General features: G+C 40.9%; 5 protein-coding genes across 5 annotated transcripts; 2 read left to right on the forward strand and 3 right to left on the reverse strand.

Moving 5' to 3' along the window:
- Positions 1-81: 81 nt before the first annotated feature.
- Positions 82-2539, forward strand: BCR41DRAFT_335732 (DUF2407 C-terminal domain-domain-containing protein). The gene is made up of 4 exons (XM_022022002.1): positions 82-613; positions 808-1963; positions 2099-2209; positions 2336-2539. Exons 1-4 carry the CDS (start codon positions 230-232, stop codon positions 2392-2394), a joined length of 1710 nt encoding a protein of 569 aa, XP_021882223.1. The 5' UTR covers positions 82-229; the 3' UTR covers positions 2395-2539.
- Positions 2540-3027: 488 nt separating this feature from the next.
- BCR41DRAFT_321822 (ubiquitin-conjugating enzyme E2 2) lies at positions 3028-4429 on the forward strand. Its single transcript, XM_022021450.1, has 2 exons — positions 3028-3353; positions 4079-4429. Exons 1-2 carry the CDS (start codon positions 3224-3226, stop codon positions 4402-4404), a joined length of 456 nt encoding a protein of 151 aa, XP_021882224.1. The 5' UTR covers positions 3028-3223; the 3' UTR covers positions 4405-4429.
- Positions 4430-4489: 60 nt separating this feature from the next.
- Positions 4490-7202, reverse strand: BCR41DRAFT_335739 (glyoxal oxidase N-terminus-domain-containing protein). The gene is made up of 3 exons (XM_022022003.1): positions 6735-7202; positions 6034-6477; positions 4490-5942 (listed from the first exon to the last, which is right to left on the reverse strand). Exons 1-3 carry the CDS (start codon positions 6864-6866, stop codon positions 4671-4673), a joined length of 1848 nt encoding a protein of 615 aa, XP_021882225.1. The 5' UTR covers positions 6867-7202; the 3' UTR covers positions 4490-4670.
- A 1436-nt stretch (positions 7203-8638) lies between these two features.
- Positions 8639-9494, reverse strand: BCR41DRAFT_352403 (hypothetical protein). The gene has a single exon (XM_022023950.1). The coding sequence runs from the start codon at positions 9333-9335 to the stop codon at positions 8724-8726; it is 612 nt and encodes a 203-aa protein (XP_021882226.1). The 5' UTR covers positions 9336-9494; the 3' UTR covers positions 8639-8723.
- Positions 9495-11724: 2230 nt separating this feature from the next.
- Positions 11725-13344, reverse strand: BCR41DRAFT_352407 (hypothetical protein). Its single transcript, XM_022023951.1, has 2 exons — positions 12036-13344; positions 11725-11997 (listed from the first exon to the last, which is right to left on the reverse strand). The coding sequence occupies exons 1-2, from the start codon at positions 13299-13301 to the stop codon at positions 11854-11856; spliced, it is 1410 nt and encodes a 469-aa protein (XP_021882227.1). The 5' UTR covers positions 13302-13344; the 3' UTR covers positions 11725-11853.
- Between the last annotated feature and the right edge of the window lie 2207 nt (positions 13345-15551).

Here is a 15551-nt window from a genome sequence, read left to right on the forward strand (position 1 = left end):
GCTTTCTGTTCTATGAGCTCTTATGAGCTCTGCCACGTTTAAGACTATTCTCCACATTATTCATTATTACGAACATTTGTAAAAAAAAAAAAAAAAAAAACGAGAAAGAAGAAAAACCCTGTCTTCATCCCTTTTTGTTTCCCTCAGTCAGAATAAACAGGTGCGATAGAGGAAAGAAACAGTCCAGGACCCCCCTAAAAAAAATACAAAATAAAAAAAAAAAATTCAGATGAGCTATGTTCGGGTGAATGAGTCCAGCGACGGCGAAGACGATGAGATTTCATCCACACCTTCTACTCAGATCCGGAGGGCGGGGTCCGCAGCAGCAGCTTCACTGGCATCGTTGACAGGGTCGAATGCCCTGAATAACTACGGATATTCTCGAGTTGGTCAAAACACAACTGAGGATGCAAACCAGGAGAGACATGACTTGCCACAACAGAAGAACCATGAGGAAGAAGAAGAGGAAGAAGAAGAAGAGAGCAACCAGAAAAGGAATCAAGACAGGAGTGCTAATGATAATGACATTGAGATACATGTTCGCTTTGGAGAAGGTCAGGATTTGAGCTTACGTGTCCCACGTACAGACACAGTTGCTCAATTCAAAGAAAAGGTATGTCGTGGAATGGAACTGAAGTCGGCTCTCTATAAACGAAATACTCCAATCTTTTCACTTTGTCTATTAGGTTCAAATACCCTAGTGTTTGTCTACTGGATCAAGTAGATAACGGGTACTTTGCAATATACTATGGCCTAACTTGCATTTTTTTTTTTCTTTCTTTTTTCTTTCTTTTTTCTTTCTTTTAGGTTAAAAAAGCAAGGCCATCAATAGGAGATAAATATTTACGTCTGATCCATGCAGGAAAAATCCTATCCGATAACAAGACGTTGATTGATTCGCTGCCAAAGTCTCTATTTACGCAGATCGAAGTATCTAATCATCAGGATCTCCAATCAAGGATTTCTTCATCGGTAGAGGCTGTAGAGGCAGCTGCAAGTAATATCCTTGCAGGAATATCATCACGGACTAGTGGAGGTGAAAGTGTAGGAGGCAGCCATAATGACAATCACGGGAAATCGAATGCTATCAGGACACATTCCTCATTGGGATCCATTTTGCCAACACATCTTAGTCATTCATCCCATCCTGAAGCCAATGCTTTATCGAGAGGAGGAGGAGGAGGACCAAATTCAAAAGCAGACCCTACAACACATTCAAACTCAAGAACGGGAGATCACATCTCAATATCAATGCCCATAGAACCTTTACCAATAACACCATCATCACCATCAGCGCATACGAGCTTCAAAACAAGTAACAAAAAGAATACTAGTACGATACCCGTCCAGACCGGACCTATTTACTTTTTATGCTCCCTATCCGATTTCCCGCCTGCACAGAGGCCCAGTGAAGTTAAAAAAGGGAAGGCTGTTGCGCACGATAATAGCGATAGTGGTAATGGCGTCAGACGGACGGAATCGAGTCGGTCGAGGAGTCGGCGGCTACAGACAAATAACAATATTCCTGTTCCATCACAATCCACCAGTGCGGCAGCGGCTAGGGCGGGTGCATCTTCATCATTAATGTTGCCCGGTGCAAGTAGTAGTAGTAGTAGTAGTAGTGGTGGTAGTGGTAGTAGTAGTTCAGCGGCCAATAGAATCAGCAGCAATGGAATACGAGAAGTTCAGGAAGAGGATGATCATGACGAGGTTTCTCCTCCATCACCTGTTGCGACACCACAACCGATAGGGTTTGATCGTTTACGGGAGGCAGGGTTTAGTGAAGATGAGATTCGATCTATTCGGAGGCAATTCCATGCGAACCGTGGAACGGTCACGTCGAACGTAGGCGAGAATGGTATTGCGGTGGAGCTAGATGAAGATGAGGATGCTATAACAAGGGCTAGGAGAGTCGAAGAAGAATGGATTGATCAACATGGCTCGGAGACTCTTCCTGAAGGATGTAAGTTTTTTTTTTTTTTTTTTTTTGGTTTAACCCCTATTCCCTAATTTTTTATTTTTGGCGAAAATAAGTTTTTGTAGAGTTTTTCTTATTGATTTTTTATGTTGTATTGAATGAATGATTGATTCATTTTAGTGGAAGGAAGCTATGGCGAGATGGTATGGGGGCTAATGATAGGGTTCTTTATGGGCCTAATCGCATTGTTTTGGTTCAAAGAAGCGACGTTTTCGCGGAGACAACAAATGGGTAAGTTTAAAAGATGATGATCGTGATGTTGTTGGGTGTAGATGTGTGTAAAGACCAGTGTTCACTGACATTTAGTTTTTGGTGCTTGTACCACAATACTCCAAAAATATGGGTATGTGGTATTAGGTATTGTAGCAGGACTCATGATCAATGTTGGCTTTGGGGTATTGCATCTTTATTATTGAGGTTGACAATGACATTGGATATGGAATGATGGAATGATGGAATGATGGGTAGAAAAACCCCTTCGCCTAAAAAAAAAGTATTAATCCATGTATAACTTTCAGGAGAAGAAGATACAAAATATACAACTGTAGACTATAAACAACCAAAAGGATTTTTTTTTTTTTTTTTTTTTTTTTTTTTGGATGCATCGCCCAAATTATTTTATTTTGGTATGCATGCGGACTGTGGCTTTGGGTGGTTATCCCTTACATGTAATATGAACGTATTGCATGATAGATACTTAATAACCTAATCTGTCTAATCTGCCTAATCTGTGGATCTTTTTTTGGCCGTTTTTAATTCTTTTTCCTTCTCTCTCTCTCTCTCTCTCCACCTCCACCTCTTTTCTTTTTTTTACTATTTAATTGTTCATTGTTAAGTTGTCTTTCTTTGCTTCTTTCTTTTTCCATCCCAACTTCTTTGCCTATTTTATCGCCATTGCTTAATCTTTTTTTTTTTATTTTTTTTTTAACTTTTTACCACACGCCACCAATCACATACGATCGATCGATCACCTTACCACCTCTTTGGCTTACACCTCTTTTTTACTTGAACCCACCCTCCCGCTCTCTCTCTCTCCCTCTCCTTTTCCTTTTTTTTTAAGAAAAAAAAAAAAAAAAAGCTCTCCCTTTCTCTTCGCTCCTCTCCTCTCTTTTTCCCTTTCAATAACCTTTTCTGAACGAGTTTCTTTTCTTTGAAAGACTACCCATTGTATATTTCCTCACTAATTACCAAGCACAGCTTTTCTTTTTAAAAAAGAAAAGAAAAAAAAAAAACTTCCCATTCACAATGTCAACCCCATCACGCCGTCGTCTGATGAAGGACTTTAAGCGCTTGCAGAGTGACCCTCCAGGTGGCATCTCTGGTGCACCATGCTCCGACAATATCATGTTGTGGAACGCAGTCATCTTTGGACCAGGTAAACTCTATATTTCAATGGAACAATTTTAAAAACTGATTTCAAATGTAGACATTAATGAATGAAAAAAAAAAAAAAAAAAAAAAAAAAAAAAAAGTGAATGGACATGTAAAAGAGGAAACATGGAAAGTGAACAAATTGCTCTTTATGGCATAATAATAATAATAATAATAATAAAAAAAAGGTCTCAAACATTGGAGTTGAAGAAGCCCATATTTTTTTTTTTTTTTTTTTTTTTTTGCCCAGCCCAAAAGGGATCAAAGGTCGGGGATATGAACATTGGATTCTATCATCATCGCCTTATCCTTTCCTTCTTTGAGCCTTTACATTTACAAACACACATACACATGGAAGAGAAAAAAAAAGAAAAGAAAAGAAAAGAAAAAAAAAGAAAAAAAAAAAAGGCCTAGCCTGGAATCTTCGTTGAGAGAGAGATTGAAAAAACGTGCTCTGGTTAATAACATTCATAAAGGGGGCTTTGACTACTCCACAGCGGAAAGAAAGAGAGGGGAGATAGATGCTCTATTGGTTTGTTTTGCCAATGCATAATAACCACCACGGATGCAATAAATGGGTTATTGGCGCCTTTTTTTAATTTATTTAGCCGGTGTCCTTCATATTTGAATTTGGCTCTATATCGTTCTAGGTTCGTTTTTTTTTTTTTTTTTTTTTTTTGCTTTGACTGATCACTTTTTTTTTTTTTACCTTTATACAAAACAACATAGGTGAAACACCCTTTGAGGATGGAACATTCAAATTGTTACTCCAGTTTGATGAGACGTATCCGAACAAGCCCCCGACGGTCAAGTTTGTGTCAAAGATGTTTCATCCGAACGTGTATGCGAATGGGGAGCTGTGTCTGGATATCCTACAGAACCGATGGTCACCCACCTACGATGTGGCTGCGATCTTGACCTCAATCCAATCACTTTTACATGATCCCAACCCCAATTCACCTGCAAATGCAGAGGCTGCAAATCTGTATCGCGAGAACCGAAAGGAATACACGCGTCGTGTCAGAGAGATTGTAGAAACTTCATGGGAGTCGTAGAAATTATATAATAATACAGTTGCACAATAATAGTAATAAAAAAAAATCAATTGCTGTTGATGTTGATGCTGATGTTGATTTTGATGTTAATGTCGATTTTATTTTATTTTATTCTATTTTATTTTATTTTATTTTATTTTTTATTTGAAAGGGAACAGGACAGAGAGAAATGATTATTAAAGCAAACCAGTGCTTTTTTCTAAGCATTTTCCTTACCACAATTCCACAAAAGCTTCTATATCAATCTTCAATCTCAAGTAAATACTCTAATTCAAAAGCAGATGCACAGCTACTGAAGGCACACCGTTGTTCAGGACATGGATGTAGTGTGGACCTGGAGGCATCAAGTTGGCATTAGGAGGCATGGCTACGGAGTAAGTGATCTTGGTACCATCCTCACTCGACTTTGTTGCCACCAACTTGATCATTCTCTGTGACATGTGAGTGCTATGGGTCACAAAGCCACGTCGGCCCAATATAAAGGTGATCTCGGGCTCGTACTTGTCCGTGGCCTTGATGTCGATGGTAATATCGAGCTTTTGATCATAGGTCACCATCTCTGGGATCTGGCTCACAATCTCGGGTCTGTCCAGATCAGTGGTCAGATAAGGAGGAGTGAAGGATTCAACACGATATTCAGTAGGGAAGGGGACGTTCTCATATCGGACCTCCGAGTTCTGGTTGGATCCGGCCACAAAGACAGTACCGTCGGGCAAAAGTGTAGCAACGGAGTGATACATACGTGCAATATTGCTAGGCACCCATTCTGTGAAACGCTGACCGAGAGGAGCCTCAGGATCGTAGACAACGGGAGTGTAGATTGGGTTTGAGGCACGAAGGAAACCAGCGTAGCCCTGTTGAGCACCGTTGAGGAGCATGATCTTTCCATCTGCCAGGATGACTGCATCGGACATGAGACGGGGGGTGGGCATCTGATCCATCTCCCATTGAGGGTCATCCGCATGGAGATTGATACGACCACAAGATTGCAGAGCGTTAGCACGTGTGGACATGGCCTCGGATCCACCGCAGACCAGGATCTCGTGTTGATAGTTCTTTGCGGGATCCAGGGGCAAGAGGACATGGGATCCTGTGAGGGGATAGGAACGGGGACCACCAGGAATATCGGGCAACCGTTTGACCTCTTGTTGGGTTTGGACATTGTAGATGACTGATTTCTGATTGGCAAAGATGTAAAGATTACCATCGGGCAAGGTGTAGACATTAGGGTACAAGTTGTTGGGCATGGCATCGATCATGAACTGCATCAGAACAGGTTTGTAATCCAATGGTTTGGGGTAGAGTTCCCAGGTCGGGTTATTGGTCGCCTGTCGGTTGATCGCCAGGGATTCGTTGCTTCCTCCGAGGACAAAGAGATCTCCAGAGGGCAAAGTGGTGATGGAGACATACCAACGGTTACCGGTCATTTGCCATGCAGGATCTGCAGGGTTCTCAATAAAGGTGCAAGAACCATCATCGCACGGTTGCCACATTCGAAGAGATTGGAAGCCTGCCGAAGTCTCGAACGTACGGGAATTCTAACAGCCAAAAAAAAAAAAAAGTCAAGTCTAAATTAATTGGATACAAGAAATAGTATAATAAATAAATAAATAAAAATAAACAACTTACGCGAGATTCAGCACCACCAGCACTGATCAAGGTACCATTGGGTAAAAAGCCTCCACCGGAGCAGAAGGTATTTGTGGCTACGTCGACAACTCTGTAGTCATTCTTGATGAGATCATATTCGACTACATGAGCGGCTTTACCGCTGGGGAGTTTTGCAGGGTTGTTCTCGGCCTTGTCAATGATGAGCATCTTTGTGGGTGTGACAAGGGCGATGTGTTGAGCCGCTACTCCAGAACTGTTACTCACGATCTTGAAAGAGCCCTTGGGTAGGGTAGGGACGGGTTTTGGTTTTGGTTGAGTGCCATTGTCGTTGGAGTTATTATCGTTGTTGTTGTTGTTGGCTGAAGGAGCTCCATAGTTGTAACGAACACATGCACCGTTGAAACTGGCTTCTGCATCACAGCCAGCTCCGCAGGCTAAGGCAGAGTTTCCACAGTGACCATGCTATTTTTGTATTTGAATTAAAAAAGTTTTTTTTTTTTTTTTTTTTTTTTTTTGACTGGTGAGTTGGATATTGCTACTGACTATTTCAGGAACCATTAAAAAAAAAAAAAAAAAAAAAAAAACTTTTGAAGAGGACAATAGAATAGGATTGGAGAAGAGAGACAGAGAAAGAGAAGGAAAAGAAAAGAAAAGAAAGGATGAAGGGAAGGATTCAAAAAAGAAAAGTTGATTGGAGTAAAGGAATGAGTAGTGCTTACAAGACTGCAACAGGGAGTTTCCATTGGACAGGCAAGACCGTTGTTGTATCTGCAACCAGCAGCATCAGCGGTCCAGGTCAGGGACAGGACCGAGGCCGCGACCAAGAGAGAGATGGTGCGGAATAAGACCATGATGAACACTCTGTGAGAAATAGAGGATTAAATAATAGAGTGAATGCGATTAGGCGGTTGGAGAAGTGGCTGTGTGGGTTGCGTCGATGTAGTTTGTCGTGAGGAAAGGAATGGAATGGAATGAATATATGCCGTGAGAGAAGAAATAAAGTAGATTGATTAGATGAATGGGATGGAATGCAAATAAATGAAAATGAATGATGATTGAATCAGTCTATGGTGTCGAGTGGATGGAAACACAGAGGAGTGAAGGAAAGAAAAGAAAAGAAAAGAAAAGAAAAGGAAAGGAAAGGAAAGGAAAAGGAAAAGGAAAAGGAAAAGGTAATGGGAAAAAAGGATGTTAAGCAAAGTGAAGATTAGATATTTATATATCTTATGCTATACATGTTTAGTTATAAAAATATTCATCAATGTGGACCAACAAGAGACCAGCAAATGGACTAAAATGATGGAGGGATGACTATGGCGTTCTTCTTCTTTAGCTTTGAGGCGCTGCTGGTCCCACATGTTTAAACTCGGCTGAGCAACATTAAAAAGCAGACGGGACTATTTTTAACTCCTCCATTCAAACATGTCTTTATATACTTTTACTTGTTGTTATTCTTACATGTATGTATATATATATATACATGGACATGTTGTAGGGAAAAAGATCTTCGAATTTGTTCCTTTTCTTTTCCTCTGTTCTTCTAGACATGTCCAAAAAAGAAACGCCCAAAAGACTCTCTTTCTTACTCATCATCAAAGGGTCGGTTCTTTGTGTCAAAGGATTATTTTTACTTGTAAAACAAGGAAGATCCTTTGCCCGATCCTAGATATAGAAATGAACTGATATGCTGATTATACCGATTGACTGATTGTACTGATATGATGTGGCACGGGCACGGGCACGGGCACGGGCATTATCCTCGATCCCCGTCATCATGACTATTTTTTTTTTTTTTTTTTTGAACCAGATTTCGTGTAGCATCAGCATCATTACTCTATACACGCCCATTGCCTGTTCTTCAAAGGTTTCTCATGCCCCCTATTTTGTCTCCTGAACATGTTATTCTATCTTGTTCCTTGTTTATATTCTATATTCCAACTTGCAACCAGCCCATCAACATCAGCTGGACACATGTCGTTGGCGACTGTTCAGACTCCATATGATACTGTATAAACACCTGAACACTGCCACATGTCATTGACTACTCTACGTTCCCTTAAACAATATTCTTAGGATACATCTGAACTTTTGCAAGGGATGTATTGATGCTTCGACAAACATGTAGCAATTAATGGCTATATCACAGCCCTTGGATTGTGGAAGCGCTGAAATTATGCGGAAAACGGGAACCATTTGTGTTTTTACTAGCAACAAGCGTGCTTTCAAAAAGTTTGCTCCAAAGAACAGATCCTATATCCTTCATTGCTCAAAAGTAACAATCTTGTCTTTTCTGCACCCTAAAAGCGCCCCATAGTCCCATTGAGGCGTTCAGAGGCATTATTTGCCTCATGGCTTGAGGATTAGCAGACTTTCAGTCAAGTTTTATTGGTTTGAACATCCTGTCCATTCGAAGTTGTCTCTCTGGATGGCAGCACCTATTCAGGGCTAATCAATTCCGCTAGATACGATTAAATCAAGGGGGATTTGGAAAACCAACAGGCATCGAACAATCGCCTTAGCAAGTGAGTGAGGACCTTCTCTGTGGCGCGCACGGACCATGGGGGCGACTTTTCAAATTCTTTTATAGAGATGAAATCCAAAGTCGCCCCAGTTAATATTTTAGCGTGTTATTAAATTTCTATGACAAGCCTTTTTATAGGATTAAGAACTATATATATTATGTATTACTGTATACTGTGACGAAAATTCTAAGTTGGGATATTTTTAAAAAGTTTCTCTTTGAGCTCGTCGAAGCTGACATGAAGAAGATCTTTGTAATCCTTGATTAATCCAGTGTGGTTTGCTGCACCAGGGGAACCACGCATGTAAACTATTTTAAATCCAGTTACTGGCTCTCCATCCTTTTTGACAACAAAATGCCCATCGTCAATTATGGCGGAATGATTACCTCCAAATACTTCGTCCAAATAGCTTTCAATCTGATTTCTGCCGTCGGGACCTCTCTTATCAAAAGCGTTCTGGATTTGCTTAATTTGTTTCTTCTCGTGTTCTTGGAAATTACTTATGGACACCTGGATAAACATTGTGTCGAGTATGAAATCAAAGCGAGGATAAGTCGAATGACAATGGCTCAGTACATGTCCATAGCCACGTCCAAGAGAAGTCATGCCTTGATGGATTGTCCCATGATCCTTAAAGTCCACTATAATCTCCGTTGGATTCACGCCGATAAGGTTTGTTGCTTTGAGAACGATTGGCTTGGTTAAAGTCAAAAGCCGGACTAGCAGTGCCAACTCGAAATCATCTCCACTCATCTCTCCAAGAATAACTCCCCTCAGGATATGCTCATGATGAGGCATATTTGTAAACGCCTGAAAGAGTGCTTTCTGCGCTGGGAGGCACAAGACATAGTTTATGGCTCCGCGGTTCTTGTTGAGACGATAAATAAGCCCTAGGTCACGGAAATCCCATTCAAAATCACTACTCTGCGAGTTGTTGCCAAGGAAGACTGTTGCAAGGCTTTTAGCGAACTTCTTCTTCGATTCATCGCTGCAAGATCTGTAGTACGTCCAAACTACAGTGTGAAACTCGCCTGTTCTCTCAGTTACATACGAATCAATGCTATTTCTTGTGAGTGGTCTTTCCTCAATTGACCGGATGAGGAACATAAACTCTCGTGGCACACGGTTTGTAATCCTCATTATATCCTGGACAATATCGGGTTGGTTCAGGTGGACCTCCAACCATTTTGAAAACACTGTCTCGGATAGTGGGCCAACAAAGTACAATAAGGTATTTCGAAGACTGCCTGGCATAATCTCCAATTCATATTTGGCATGGGCTGTTCCTGTAAATATCGCTCTAGATCCTTTGGATTCAGCTTCCCATCGAGTGAGATCCTTTAGATGGTTCAAGAACAGGTATTTATCTGGCACGTACGGCTCTTTTTGGAATAACTTTCCATGTTCGTCGATAATGAATAGTGTTTTGCGCTCCTTCTGTTTGAATAGGTCGAATAATGCGCGACCAGCCGCAATTGAGCAATCTATAACTTCAGAAGCGTCGAGGAGACTTTCCAGATCAGATGCCGTCAAGATATCCCTGTTGAGAGCGAAGAAGATCCTTAACAGTGCCTTTGCCGATTTTATTTCCTAGAGCTTGACGAGTAATTGGTTGGAATATCGGTTCAATTTTACTATAACAGTTCTTCAAAGTCTCCAAGAATTGTTCTTTGCGATCCTCCTCATAATCCTTTAGTCGTTGCTTAATCCCATTAGCCGCGAGCTCAATGCCTTCAATGTCGTCGCCAAAAAAAAATATTGAATTCCCGTGGCACACATCCGGTGGCTTTTTGAATCTCGCCTCGTAGCTCATTCAATTGTTGGCGGGCTGTTGGGTGGACCTTATTTATGATCACATCCAGTAGCTTATTGAAAATATCAGGCGACAGTGGACCAACATACTCGACATAGTGTGGTGCGTCTCTGAGAATGAGCTTTGCAAATCTTACCGTACTGCTAAACACTACTCTCGCATTATTTGAATTGTTCCAAGAGTTGAAAGTCTTTAGAGGCCATAAAACTGGGAACCTGTCGGGCGCAGACTTACTATTTTTCTGGAAATAATGCACCATGCTCATCCACGACAAATAATGCCTTCTGACTTCTTGACTGGAGTAGGTCACCCAAGATACTGCTGGCGCTACTCACAAAAAGATTTTCCGATGTTTCAATTTCGACCATTTCCTCGAGCTCTGAGGCTGTCAAAGTATCTTTGTTGTTGGATAAGAAGAGTTGACAGATCAGTCGTGATGCGTCAGTATTAGTGTCACAATTGTTAAGTTGATTAGCATCCGCAATATAAAGCACTGGCCAACCATGTGCATATGCCTTGGCCGCAAGGAACCATGAAATGTATGATTTGCCGACGCCCATTGGACCGTAAACATTTCTTGACAGACGACTCACTGTTCTCGAGTTCATTCCATAGCTTCATCATCTATTCAGACATAAAAAAACTCGCGACCTTGATAGCCTCTCGCAAAGAATATTGGGTTCTGACCAAGATCCATTGAAGTAATTCGATTCCCAGCCTGCACCATCAAAAGCGATTGGAACTCGGCGCGAGGTTCTGGTGCACACTTGTTATTTTCGCTCAAATTCAGTATATGTTGGGGTAAAACTACGAGTTCGCCATCGACTGCAATATATCGCTTCAAGGAACGACAGCGCTTCGTAAGGTGCTCTTTGAGCATATAAGAATAGCGAGACTGACGTGAGTATGGAATAAATAAATTTTCTCAAGAATCATCAAAACTATGAATGGAATAAACTCACTTTCTAAATCTTCGTCTTCTGTGTCTTCTAGGCTCCTTTGGGACTTCTTGGGGCTATTTAAAATCCACGCAATAAACTAACAAGAGGATAGTTAGATAGGAGGCTTTGATAAAAGTACTTGTATGCGATAGAGCAGTGGGGAGCCGAAATAAGCTCAAGCAAAAAGCCTCGCGAGAGGACAGTGGAGAGTCAGAGTATACGCACGCACCATGGAGGCGACTTTACAAATTCTTTTTACAGATCAAACTGTGCATTTAACAATTAAGCACCATTTACCACTATGCCTACTACCGCCCTCTGAATAATTCTCTACAAATAGCAAGACTGGATATTTTTGGCTATTCTAGAATGATTTGGGCGATCTAAAAGTCCCATAAATATAAACAGATCTAAAGTCGTCAAGCCGCATCTGCGTATTTATCTCAATCTGGTCTCTCATCTCATCTACAACCCGACGCGGCACCCTTTGATAGGATGACGCTTAAAGTTAGAAGATGAATGGAGTAGAAGCTTCCTTTATTGATAACACTATCCAACACTATCAAACAATGTTTGCAAAGAATAGGCTTTTGAGGTCGTTGAAGCTTACATGTTCTACATCTGGCAACTCTGTAACGAGCTGGCGGTGATTCCCTAGGTTAATATCTCTACCACAAATGTAGACGATTCGGAATCCAGGAAACAACTTCATCAATACCTGTTGTCGGGTCTTTTTTTGGTGACAATAAATCCATCCTTTCCAAAATCAGCTCTATGCTTTCCACCATACATTTCATCCAAGTAACACTCAATCTGATTCCTATCATTATACACCACTTTGGGTGTCTTGTACGGTCGCTTAAATGCTTTCCTTAAATCACTTGAATCTCTGTTATGCACTCCAAACTCGCTGACAGACACCTGGATGAATATTGGTCCAACCATAAAGTCAAATCGAGGATATCCTGGATAGCCACGGGCCAAGAATTTATCTTTTCCCGGGCCAAGAGAATGTCGTTGCCTGCTTATAACTCGGTAGTCATCGAAGTCCAACACGATCGAGCCCTTAGGATCACCAACGAGGTTCGTTGTAGGGAGCACTATTGGCCTAATACTAGTGCAAATAAATGCATGAAAAATTGCTTGCTCAAATTCATTTCCACTGAACCTATTAGCCTTGAGCCGATTCTTTAGATCTTCTGGCATTCCCATTGTCTTGAACTGATCCAAAAGTGCTCTGAAGGCTGTATTGCATAAAGGGCGGAATAAAATTACTCCATCTCTCCTTAGACGGAACAAAAGACCCAGATCTATGAAATCCCACTTGAACTCTCCTTCGACAGAACCATGTAAGAACGCCGAGGCAAGGCCATTATAAAAATTTGTACGGGTCGTCTCGGATTTTTCGATGCTTTTGTAGTAGTTCTGGATGTTGTGAGAAAAATCCAACCTTCGGCAGTCTTCAAACTTCTCGAATGCCTCCTTAATGGGTAACTCTGGATTCTCTTCAATATAGGTTGACAAGTTCATCAGCTCTCGTGGTACAAGGTTCGTGATACTCCGTATATCCTCGTAGTCCGTGGATTGGAGATTGGGAGTATGCTTCAACAGATTCTTGAAAGCGTCATCCAACAAAGGTCCCACGAATACCACTGTTTTAAAGTCCTCCTTAAAGCTCGATTCCATGATCTCCAATTCGAATTTTGCATGCGCTGTGCCAGTGAGAATCAAACGAGATCCAGCCAAGTCTTCAGTCCAACTGGAAAGGTCCATCAGAGGTTTTAAAGATTTAAATTTTTCTGGTACTGGTTTGTCGAATCTGAAGAGTTTCCCATGTTCGTCAATAATAGTTAGAGTCTTCCGTTCCTTCTGCATGAGCATGTTAAAAACGCGTATGATAGCAGTATTCCATATGCCACCTTGAACACCATAGCCGGATACAAGCGTCTCCAGTTCGGCAGCAGTTAAAACATCCTTGTTCATCACAAGGAAACGCTCGATCACTTCCATATATGAGTCCGCTTTCTCACTAGTATCCAAAGTACCCGCATCTGATATGTAGAGGGTAAGCCATCCTTCAGCATATGCTCTTGCTGTCAAAAAATAGGAGAGAAAGCTCTTGCCAATACCCATTGGACCAGACAAGACTCGTCTGTATACGCACCTTTGTTCTTCTTCCATCTCGTTCCAAAGCTCCAGCATTTGGTGCGTGACGAGAATTTCAGAGACTCTATAACCCTTTGGGACTTGACCCAGGGATGGTATATCGACCCAACTACCAGCCTTCAGATCGTCTTTGAGATGTTCAAACTCATTACGTGGTTTTGGAAGGTATCTAGAATCCTCTAGCATTGCGATCCAAGAGGGTGGTAACGTGACCATTTTGCCATCAGAAGCCCTGTATTCTCTCCACCCTTCCTCAATGCGATCTTCTTTGAAGGTGAAATATACTGTGGATCTAATTATGATATCGTACACATACACAGTTGGTTAGTACCATAACATAAGCAGTCATCAAGTCAATCTATTAAACAGCAAAAAACAAATTATTACCTTCGTCCATTTTTCTCTTGAGAATCTGTTCCGATGCTCTAGAAAGATAAGAGAGCGCGCAATGGCAGAAATGTTAGCATTTTGATCAGATCAAAGAATATATTGCTGTCAATGAGATATGAACGCCAGCTAATGGAGAGTCAGAGCATGTGTGCGAAACGCGAAACAGATTCAATCAGAAAAACTAACAAATGCATCAATGTAAAAGGTCAAATAAAAATAAAAATAAAAATGAAAACTGTGTTCTCAGACAACAGTGAGAGTCTGAGATGTGCACGGAGCATGGAGGGGCGACTTTTCAAATTCTTTTATAGAGATGAAATCCAAAGTCGCCCCAGTTAAATAGTGTTGCCGAGATTCATCTCAACAACATAAAAAAGGGATAGATACACGTGACCGTGATGAGATAGCTTCATCAATTGAACAATTGAAATATCATCAGTCCATCAAGAGCTAATACATACCTCGCTGCGGTGGCTTGACAAAAACATGGATCGTTTTCCTTGGAAGTTCAGAATTAAATATCTCCCAAAGCTCCATTGACGCGACTGAAGAGCCTCTTTTGACTCGATTTCTGACTCAACGACGATCTTGCCTTTGTCAGGGATGGAAACTTTATAGAGGGTGAGGTCCTTGGGCTTAACGCTTGGATCCACAGTAATATTGGGATAGATTGCTTGCTTGAGTTCATCGACAGAACTATTGGAAAGAATCTTTACAGAAAAACATGAAGCTTCTCCATCAACAATACAATAAATCTGTAGGCTGGTTGGTTCGAGGATTTCAGGGTCATTGGTGCTTGAAGACTCTTCCTTCGCTTCCCCTTTTCTTTCTTCTTTCCTTTCATACGGTTTAGTTCGAGGTGATAGGCATCGTGGTGATGTTCTGTCGCTTCCCATTGTGATTTCAAAAACAAGGCGTAAATGGACGGAGGACAGAAAATAGGGAAAGGTTGATAAAAATGCTAAAGGATGATAATTCAGTAGCAGGATGGTTCAAAATTGTCTAGAGATGAAGTTGAGGGAGGAAAAGAAAAAAAGAAAAAAAGAAAAAAAAAAAGGAAAGGAAAGGAAAGGAAAGGCAATGAATGAAGGCTTGGAATAAATAAAAGAGCAAAATTGATGGGAGCAAAACTGGGGGAAATAAGAAAAAAGTGAAAAGAGGATAAAGGAAGAAAAGGAAGAGGAGAGTGCAAAAATGAAGTGAAGCAAGTTAAAGAAAGGAGCGACAATTGATAAATCTGTTCCTTTATTTCAAGGTTGGGCTATGCTGTGTGTGTGTGAGAAATTTTTTTTTTCTTGTTGCACAAGACGCCATGCGATTAAAGATTGAATTGGCCCCCAAGTGTGACGTAACATGTATCATTTAAATACACAAACACTATTCATTCTCTTTAACTCTCTTGTTTTAACCACACAATCGAAAGTATGCACACATTCACCCTACATTCATCCCACTATGTACAAGTCAAATACTCCCTCATTCCAAGAACAAGAAGCTGTTACTGATATTGTAAGTGTTCAAACGCGAATAATAATTTTTTTGTATCAGTGCTTTCTTGGTGATATCTAAGCAAAATTATGCTTTAGAGAAAACCCTTGACGCGTCAAACTTTAGGAAGGATGGGGAGAATGACAGCAAAGAAAGAAAAGATGGCAATGAAGAAAAAGAGGAGGATGATCAAGTAGATATCCCAGCAATTATATT

This window comes from Lobosporangium transversale (genome assembly GCF_002105155.1).
Source record: "Lobosporangium transversale strain NRRL 3116 chromosome Unknown BCR41scaffold_15, whole genome shotgun sequence".
Taxonomy (NCBI): domain Eukaryota; kingdom Fungi; phylum Mortierellomycota; class Mortierellomycetes; order Mortierellales; family Mortierellaceae; genus Lobosporangium; species Lobosporangium transversale.